Source organism: Platichthys flesus, chromosome 3 (assembly GCF_949316205.1).
Source record: "Platichthys flesus chromosome 3, fPlaFle2.1, whole genome shotgun sequence".
NCBI classification, from domain to species: Eukaryota; Metazoa; Chordata; class Actinopteri; order Pleuronectiformes; family Pleuronectidae; genus Platichthys; species Platichthys flesus.
This window is the reverse complement of record NC_084947.1, coordinates 25346816-25357055: the sequence shown is the minus strand read 5'-3', so window position 1 is coordinate 25357055 and position 10240 is coordinate 25346816. Positions and strand designations below refer to the sequence as shown.

The 10240-nt window shown below is 43.9% G+C and overlaps 1 protein-coding gene across 1 annotated transcript; it reads right to left on the bottom strand.

The window, feature by feature from the left end:
* Nucleotides 1–3868: 3868 nt before the first annotated feature.
* LOC133934207 (zinc finger MYM-type protein 1-like) lies at nucleotides 3869–9471 on the bottom strand. Its single transcript, XM_062381155.1, has 5 exons — nucleotides 7585–9471; nucleotides 7000–7099; nucleotides 6311–6751; nucleotides 4198–4413; nucleotides 3869–4027 (listed from the first exon to the last, which is right to left on the bottom strand). The coding sequence occupies exons 1-5, from the start codon at nucleotides 9207–9209 to the stop codon at nucleotides 3869–3871; spliced, it is 2541 nt and encodes an 846-aa protein (XP_062237139.1). The 5' UTR covers nucleotides 9210–9471.
* Between the last annotated feature and the right edge of the window lie 769 nt (nucleotides 9472–10240).

Genomic DNA, 10240 nt, shown 5'->3' with positions numbered 1-10240 from the left:
CATCAGGATCATAGGTAGCATCCTGTGGCTCTCCGAAGTCCATACTTGAACAACTTGGGTTGTCCTCTCCCTCCTCCAAGCGAGGCCTCTTACAGCTGAGGTCCCAACACCGACATCAGTGCAGGGCACAGTTTTCTGTGTGCCTATGATAAAACAGACATTCAGTATCCGTGGATAACATGGAGACACAACCCTAACCCTAACCCACAATGACATGACGAAGTAACTGAGGGTAAACAAACCTGTACTTTTGTAGTGAAGTCGCAGTGTTTCACTGAAAGCTGCGTTCCATATGTGCGCATCTTTGGTGGATCCGTCTGGCATGCTACATGATGTATCCTGGTACCGTGAACAGATATACTTGCCTGAACACCAAAAGCAGCAATGTTATTCATGTTTGTACTACTGTCATGCATACAAGGATGCATACAAAGATACAAGGACACATTTTCCCCAACTAGGGCTGGTAATGAATAATCGTTTTAGTCCCGCACATTATGACAACAACATCCTCCGGTTGAGTCCGGTATCTTGCGCGAGCGCCACTCCCTACAGCAGATGAGTGTACGGCTGCTAAATCCCTGTAACAGCTGTAGCATGGCAGGTTCATGAGTGCTGTGCTGTCCACGCTCCTGTGTCCTCCCGTGAGTACTGTGCTGCTGATTTTTCCATTGCAGCACTGGGCTGGAAGTTAGCGGCAGTGTTAATTTCGTTGACGAAGACTATGACGAAATATATTCGTTAACGACCCTTTTTACATGACGAAGACGAGACGAAGACGTAACGAAAACAAATCTTTGAAAATAAAAACTATGACGAAATCTATTTTAATTTTCGTTGACGAGACGAGACGAGACGAAAATGTTGGTGGATGACTAAGTCACAATAATTTTTAAAACATCATCGTATCAGGCCGTCATGAAGTTTCAGGAGCGGGCTAGTGAGTGTGTCTGTGTGTGTCTGTGTATGTGTGTGTGTGCGCCCCAGATAGCGCTCCGGTCCGTAGCTCCGCCCCCCGCCCCGCGCACTCGCTCAGAGAGACACAGTGAAAGCAGAGCTCGTTCTAGTGGAGCAGCCTCTCTGTGACTGACTGCTTCTTAACTATGGAAACAGTGAAACCACAGCGTTTCTCTGGTCTCAGCTGCTCAGAGATCAGCGCTGCTGCTTCTTGATCAGAGCAGAAGCTGCAGTTGGTTTGTACCAAGCTGCAGTTTCTGTGTTCGCCTCTAGTCTGACCTGCTCTCCCTTTTTGTTTTCACATTTAAAATTAAATATATATTTTTAAGCTATTAGGCTGCAGCTATATGTTTTTATAGAAAAGGAGTTTAATGTGGCTATTAAATGTGACTAAAACTAGACTAAAATGTAATTTGTTTTCATCGACTAAAACTAGACTAAAATGTAATTTGTTTTCGTCGACTAAAACTAGACTAAAACTAAGAAGGATAAAAATGACTAAATGTGACTAAAACTAATATGCATTTTCGTCAAAAGACTAAGACTAAATCAAAAAAAGCTGCCAAAATTCACACTGTTCAGCAGCTGTAGCTTCAGCAGCCGTAGCTTCAGCAGCCATAGCTTCAGCAGCCGTAGCCATATAAATTCCAGCCTCAGTGGCACAGTACTCACGGTAGGACACGCGAGCGGAGGGGGGGGAAAGAGCGTGGAGAGCACAACACTTACAAACCTGCCTTGCGAACACCGTTCATCGTGGACACCGACGCCGTCTTCTCGCTAAGACTCGCCAGCCATCCTCGATTAATTGTTCAATAACGTTATTAATAGTCGAACATGAAAACTCCTGTAAGGTCTCTCCCTATCCCCCACCACTACATACTAGCTCCCCACCCCCTCACACACACGCCACAACATGCTAACGGCACTAGCCTCCACACAAAATGTCTCAATGAAGCAATTACCAGAATTATAAAAAAAAATACTTACATTTCCCTCGTCTTCAGTATTGCGATGGAAAGATGGCACCGACCCCTCTTTCAATAACAACCTTTTCGAGAAGCTGGCATTTTATTGGCCCAGGTTGATAAGTCAGATTCAAAGTGGTTAGCTAACAGATATTTGCCAACTCTTGCAGGAACGGTGACATCATATATAAACTCAATCCATCTCAATCTTGTGTCTTCTGAAGCTAGAGTCACATGAAGACATTTGTGCTGATTTGTGCAGCCGACCACTGAGCATTTTGGTTGTCGAATTCGATTCATTTTGCTAGTTAGCTTATCCAAGTGTTTCCAAGGCTTGCAAGAATGAAATGGCAGCCGGACACCGATAGACTGTCTAAAAGGGGGTGGGTCCATCTATGGGAGGGTCTAGTGGTGGTGGGGGAGTGCATAGATCTATAGGGGAGTGTACTACATGGGCATGTTGCGACTATGACGTCTATTTCAGTTGTAATCCCACTGGAGGCACTCTAGCACATAGTTTCTGAAATAGAGGAACCACAACAAATCGCGGGAGTTGTTTTTCCCAGAGGTTTTGGGACAGTAGACATGCCAGATACCCAAATTAATGTGTAGAAGCACTACAAAAGTGGAATTTTCATAATATGTCCCCTTTAAAAGAAGGCCAGGCCAAGTAGGCCTAAAAGAGTCACAGACAGTAAGGGCCAGGATAAAGTAGTCCAACAATAGGCCATGTGATAAAATATCCAGTAGGAATTAGTAAAACAAAAATGTTCTTGAAAAAATAGCCAAATATGAGCTATCTAAAGATTTTAAATTGGCTCAACAACAGACAAGGCACATTAACTTTGCCAGTCATCACCAGTCACTAGCCTGGCTATCAGTCTCCCCCAACCCCTTTTATTCCTTCCCACCCATATCACACTGGATTATGATAAATGGGGAGACCAGCCTACTTCAGCTACTTGTCGAAGCCAGACACCTTTTAACTTTCACCAGCTTGTCCATATCAGGGGAAAGTTTCTGGGCTGTGGCGATTTTTATAACATCATTCAGATGTCCGTGCGTCGTCTCTTCACTCCTCACATCAACACTCGTCTTCTCCCTCCACTTCCTCATTCACCCCTGACCCACCAACAAACTAGCCAATGAGAGCCTATCATACCAAACAACCCTACAGCCAGTGGTCAAGAACTGTCACAAGCCCCACCCGTTCACTGACCCTCAGGACATCTCAGTACTTATTCAACACAGTGTACTTAGCTAGTAACTACATCTCGATCAGCCCTACCAGGGTTGCTGGAGCTGAGGCGGGCAGCGGTAACAGACCAACTGACGGATTCAAATAAAAAAACAAACATATATATATTTTTTTTTTAAATAATATAAAATAATTACTTTTTGGAAACTTTCAGTTGTCAGTGTGAACCATCACCAGAAAGAGTCACAAATAATGAATCACAACAGTATGTTATCTAACATCATTTATTTAAAGTGTAAATCAAGTGATATATAAAAAATATTTGTTTTTGGGAGGTGGTGGCAGGATGGTGGGGGAGCGCAGTCCTCAGGTGGACTCTGGTTGAAACACAGGGCCGTAACTCAAGTCCAGCTCAGAGTAAACAGCTCTAGAGACAAACTCCTTTTTCAGACTTGCAAACATGATGGGCCTCATCCTTCTCCGGGTGGACGGGTCCATATTGTGGTAATCCTCACTCAGTGCTTTAGGAGCGGGAGGTCTCCTAGACTTGACAATAAAATGTGATCTTCAGGCCGCTCTCTGTCGTCCTCAGTTGGACAAGTTGTTTTGTCTCCTCGTTTAACGTTTTCAGTTCATCCTTGATCTCTTCACCATGTAGGCATCTCCTTGACTTCTTGCAGCAGTCTGTTTATCGAGGTTGGCGTTTCCTCTTGGCAACATTCAGAGGTGCTGCTCGGAATTGATTCTTCTAGGCGACAATAAAGTCCATATCTTCCTCAGTGAAGGTGTGATCCAGTGCTTCCTCGATGTTCTTCTTCTTACTCGCGATCATTTCAGGTGTTGGAACTTTCAGCTCAGCCGTGATCATCTCCAGTTTCCACAGCATGAACTCCCTTATTGTGAATTCCTGGTTGGATGCAGAGCTGAGAGTCATAATCTGGCCTTACCAGCATGCCTGAGGTTGAATACCAGATTTGTCCATTTTGATCCAAACTGGTAGACATTCTTCGTCTCCATCACAGACACAATTTCAGCAACACAATGAGGTGGGCCGCTGATGCTGGCTTCAATAGCTACCCTGACGAAGCAGCCGGTCACAGTGGTGGCAAAGAAGGGCATGTGACACCATTTCTCCAGCGTGTTATAGGACAGGCAGATCCTCTTGAGCTCTTCCGGAGGGAGAGCAGGCTGAGTCCCCTCTCCACGAGCTTTGGTGCCAGCAGATCTCAGAAGGAACATCCTTTTCGCCACTGGCGACATCTCAATAGAAGGTTTTTGGGCTCCGTCAAGGGCCTGAAACATGAAACATAGAATTCATGATTTAAACTCCAGTCCCACCTTAACACAACATGTGGCAAGTGTTTAACTATAGGAGTCAATTCTGACTCTGAAGTCAATCAATCAATCAAATTGTATTTGTATAGCCCATATTCACAAATCACAATTTGTTTCATAGGGCTTCAACAATCAATCAATCAATCAATCAAATTTTATTTGTATAGCCCATATTCACAAATTACAATTCATCTCATAGGGCTTTAACAGGGTGTGACATCCTCTGTCCTTAACCCTCAGCAAGAGTAAGGAAAAACTACAAAAAAAACTTTTAACAGGGTAAAAATATGTAGAAACCTCAGAGAGAGCCACATGTGAGGGATCCCTCTCCCAGGACGGACAGAAGCGCAATAGATGCCACGTGCAGGAGAACATCATCAATAATCAAAGTCTCTAGCAGCATTGATAAAGCACAGTCCATGCTCAGCAACCATCTAGACCACGATCCACCATCCAGACCAGACGCCACTCCAGTCCTCAGTCACCGTCCACCGCCGCCCACCAGGAGGACCCATCACAAGCCACCACCGCGGTCCTGGTCCACCGCCCGTGCCCAATGCCAACGCGACACAGGGTCCGCCACCAGCACCACGATCAGCCCACATGACTCAGAATCCGCCACACTGGATCCACCATCGCGACCCCCGGTGCGCGATCCACAAACCGTAATCCATGGTGCGGCCACAGAGGCCCTGGATCTGCGGGTGATAAAGCAAAGGGATTCCGGGGAAGGGGGATAGGGATGGAGAAGAGGAAGGAGAAGCTGGAAAGAGAACCTCCGTGTGTCATGTGTCATAAAATAGAACAAGTAACGTTCTGGCGCACTAATTAGCTCTAACTATACGCTTTATCAAAAAGGAAGGTTTTGAGCCTACTTTTAAACGAACAGATGGTGACTGCCTCCCGAACTGAAAGTGGTAGATTATTCCACAGCCGAGGGGCTTGATGGCTAAAAGCTCTGGCTCCTACTCTACTTTTAGAGAATTTAGGGACGACAAGTAGGCTTGAATTCTGGGAGCGGAGTGCTCTAGTGGGTTTATAAGGTATTAACAGCTCTTTAAGGTATAAAGGCGCTATATTATTAAGGGCCTTTAGCAGTGGCGGCTCCTGACAAATTTCTCAGGGGGGGCAATTGTTGCGATGATGGCTAAGATCCACGGTACAATCAGATTGTTTTCTGCTTACCTCATCGAACAGCTAAATGGCAACATCAGACATCGACTGCATGTTCTATATGATTTTTTTGATACAGCTAAATCAAGTTTATAGTGAATGTTAACATGCTTTTGGCTGATGAATGAACTATCCCACTGTGGTCATCTAACGGTACATTTTCATCTACCATTTTGCCTCCTTAAATACCTCGGAAAGTTAAAAGAGACTGCTTTACAATAAATCACAATACTCTTTCTCCATCTGATAACATTTATTTTAAGTGCAGCAGTTGTGTTCTGATTTAACAAAAAATGGATGTTAGCATAGCCTAGTAATTATAATATTTACAGTTCTCATCACACAACTTGATGACAGCATATATAAAAACTAGTGGCATAGCCTACTCATTGCAATATTTACAGTATTCCTAAAACAAGAATGATCCAAGGTGATAATCAAAACATTGGGTGCTATTTAACAAGAATTTACCCATAAGACACATGTACATTACAAAGCAAACAAAAAAATTGGCTAATGATATGCAATTAATACAGCTATTTCCAATTCAACATTTGAGTAGTGCAACAACACAACAACATTAAAACAACATTTCTCACTTGTATTGAAATTTTGCTCGTCTCTCTTTCAAAGCAGCAAAGTGATCAATGACCCTCTCATTAAAATCAGGCATGTTCCTGACTAGTTCCCTCTCCATGGAAAGCATGGCCAGAGCATTGAGACGATCCTGTCCCATTGAGTTTCGCAGGAATGTCTTGATTCTCTTTAAGGTCGAGAAACACCTCTCAGCTTCAGCAGTTGTCATGGGAGTGGTTATGAGGATGTTCAACAGAGCCACAGTCTCAGATAGGGTCTCGTGGAGGTTGTTCCTCTGTAGAACCTGGTAGAGTGCCAATGCACCACTGCAGCCCTTGAAATCTGGACTCTCGTAGATAAGGGACAGTTCAGTCTTGAGCTTCGCCTTATTCAGCATGGGGTATGCCTTGGCAGTGGGGTTCAGAGCCTCATCAGGGAACACATGGGAGTACTGCTCAAACAGGTCTCCTTGTAGCAGCGTTGCACTCACAAGGTGGCTTGTGAAAGAGAACCTCTCGTTTGCATGGCCCAAGATGGTGTCACAGACCTGTCAAAATAAAGAGAGTATATCACAAATTGGAAGTACACTATGAGTTAAAAACACTGCCACCATCCATCCTTGAATGTAACTGTAAATACAGAAGGGGTGATTTTTTAACACTAGGTTCCAGAGGCCTTAAAAAGGAGGTCTGCATGACTTTAGAATACAATACAGTAAGGTATGCAATGAAGTGAAGTGAGAGAAAAATAGAACAAAAAAAGAAAATAAACAAACAAAACTACAAAATCATCTACCTCCCTAGACAGCCTCTGCTTGTCTTGCTCTCCCAAGGCCCTCCTTTTTCCTGTAGTTCCTGCTGCTACTTGCTGCTGCTCTGGAGATGAGCTCTGGTCCCTGAAACCGACAGACAAGGAGAGTGTGTGTTAGTATATGAACGTATACAGTATGTCAATGCAATTACCTACAGTTCCTGTCTTAGAAAACCAGTAATAATAGTATGTTTTGTCCTGTTTTAAGATCTCCTATACGAGCCATTACAGAGCCTATATTAAAAGGGAGTTAGGAAAAAGGCAAATAATATAGTTTCCCTGAATATGAAACGCTGCCATCAGGCAGAAGAATGTGTATTAAGATGCAAATCAAATCGCTTAAAATGATAATTTGTTCTGGCCTCCATTAAGCTGATGCAATAGAACGTGCAATAGAATAATGTGCAATAAATAGGAAAGTACTTAACTTTAGCACTCATACTTTAGCACCTGCACCTTATTCCCAAGTTCAAGTGCAATAGTTATAGTTAATAGTTTTTAATGAATCAATCATTCACTGTGCCCAAGACAGATTTCCCCATGGTGACAATAAAGTGTAACTTATCTTACCGTATGGCTTGAACACTGCTTGTGAAGCTCAGCAGAGCACGTTTGATGAAGACTGCATCAATGTCCTTCTTCTGCAGCTGTTGGTACCTAATGTCAACGTGAGGCATGATTTGATGAAATAGATGCAGGAAAAACTTGAAGTCATCGTCCTGCAGCATCCTCAGGTAGCCAGATGCCTCCCTCACTGTGGTGCAGTCAAATGAGCCGTCTGTGCTGATGGCTTCAAAACACTCTATGAGGTCATCTAGGTTCTCATAGACTGTGTTCACGACCCTGCTGTTGAAGTTCCATCTTGTGGCCGATGCTCTTGGCAGCCTTCGTGCAACAACCTGGTCGAGGATGGTGGTGCGTTTGGGTGACCGACTAAAAAAACTAGAAATGCCATTCAGATCCGAGAAAAAAACCCTCACTGCTGGGACCTGAGAAGTGGCTTGCTGCATGATCAAATTCAGCTGGTGTGCATAGCAATGTAAATAATGTGCATTTTTGTAATGCTCTCGCACTTTTTGCTGCACACCAGCCTTCTCTCCTCTCATCACATTGGCCCCGTCATATGCTTGCGCGATGAGTTTACCCCTCTCTTCCTCGGTGAATAGACTGTTCAGTCTCTCCATAATAGCAGTGGCAATCGAGTCAGCCGTTGAAGACGAGAGGGGGACAAACTCAAAAAAACGCTCTTGAACAGCATGGCTCCCATCAATGTATCGCAATACCATGACCATCTGAGTCTGAGTCGAGACGTCCGTTGTTTCGTCAGCTTGTATCGCAACGAAGCTGGCCGACTTCACCTCCTCCGTAATGCGTGCCCTAATGACAGCTGCCATGCAGTCGAGCAGCTCATTTTGGACGGTCTTGGATGTGCCTTTAAAGACGGTGGCCGTTTTTAAATGCTCCTCAAAAACTTCATCTAGGGATGCAATAAACTGTACCAATCCTCGAAAAATTCCGGGGTTGCTGGATCCCTCGCTCTCGTCTCGGCCTCGCAAGGCCAACTCGAATACACCGCAGAACTTAACACCGTCGATCAGGCGGCCCAGAATGTGGCGATTTTTTCCCACCTCATCATTGTGCCGACGCAGTGCTAGCCTGTAGCCATCGTCCAACTGCGTAGCAATGTTGACGCTCCCAAACGCTGACAGTTTTAAGCAGCTGTCAATGTGGATCCTCGATGCTTCATGCTTTTTTATTTTTTCGGACAGATGATGCATATCTTTGAAACCTGTTGTAGTCCAAGGTGTTTCCGTGGTGCAGCCATCAGGGTGGATGAGGACGCAGGGGTAGCAGAAGAGTCCGTTGGCTAGCTCGCATCCTGCTAGCCAGTTTTTCCTCTCGTACCAGCACCGCGAAAATCCCCTGGTGTACGACTTGCCTCCTTTCTTTGATATTTGTTTTATATTTAAATTTGGTCGGGGTGGTCCTAATTGTTTAACAGCCAATTTTTCCTGATTGCTTCGACGACTAAATGGTAATTCTCTAAATGAAATGATGGAGTTGCTCTGAGCTGTAATATTCGCCATGACGATCGTGAACGTGACTGCGGCGGCAGCAAAGCACCACGTGACGTTCACTGTAGTGTACGTATGATATGACGGAATCACGTTAGTGCAAGCACTCCCGGAACCCATAGAGAATGCATTGCAGGGCTTGCAGTTTGAAAAAAAAGCTTTTACATGAAAGTCAATGAGAGCGCTGGGGGCGATTTCCAGGCAGGCTGAAATCGCCCATAGCGCTCGGTTGGTATGAAACACAACTGCTCAGAGGAAAACAGGCTTAATTTTTTACAAAATGTATTGGTTAGCATCATTATCACTAAAAAATATATACATATGATATATTATTAAAAAAAAATATTAGGCATATTATCTTTTTTTTTTTTTTTTTTTTTTTTGACTCAAGGAGGGCGGCGCCCTATCGCCCTCTATTGGCCGGCCGCCCCTGGCCTTTAGAGTCTTTAACGACTTCCTGCTGGAGCCTGATAATAATGAATTACAATAGTCCAGTCTCGATGTAACAAAGGCGTGGACTAGTTTTTCTGCATCTTTTTGTGAAAGGACATGTCTAATTTTTGAAATATTACGCAAGTGGAAAAAAGCGGTCCTAGAAATTTGTTTTAAGTGACTATTAAAGGATAAATCAGGATCGAAGATCACTCCCAAGTTCCTGACTGTTTCATTGGAAGCAAGGGCAATGTCGTCTAGCGCAGCTATATCATTAGATAATGCATCTCTAAGGTGTTTGGGGCCAAGTATTATAACCTCTGTTTTGTCTGAGTTTAATAAGAGAAAATTGCGGGTCATCCAGGTTTTTATGTCCTTGAGACATGTTCGAAGTTTAGTTAATGTCACAACAAGATGTGACATCCTCTGCCCTTAACCGACAACAAGAGAAATGAAAAACGATGGTAAAAGAATGTAGAAAACCTCAGAAAGAGCCATATGTGAGGGATCCTTCTCCCAGGACAGACAGAAGTGCAATAGATGTCAAGGTAAAGGAGAACATCAGCAAGATAAGGGTGTTTGCAGCATTGATAAGAACAAACACTTTGTCTCAAAACTGAAGGTCAATGAATTGATAGATTATTGTCAGTAATGGTCGAGTATCTGAGGAGAAATATTATATATCAGGCAGTGTCATCAGGCTTGTTGTAATCATAGTC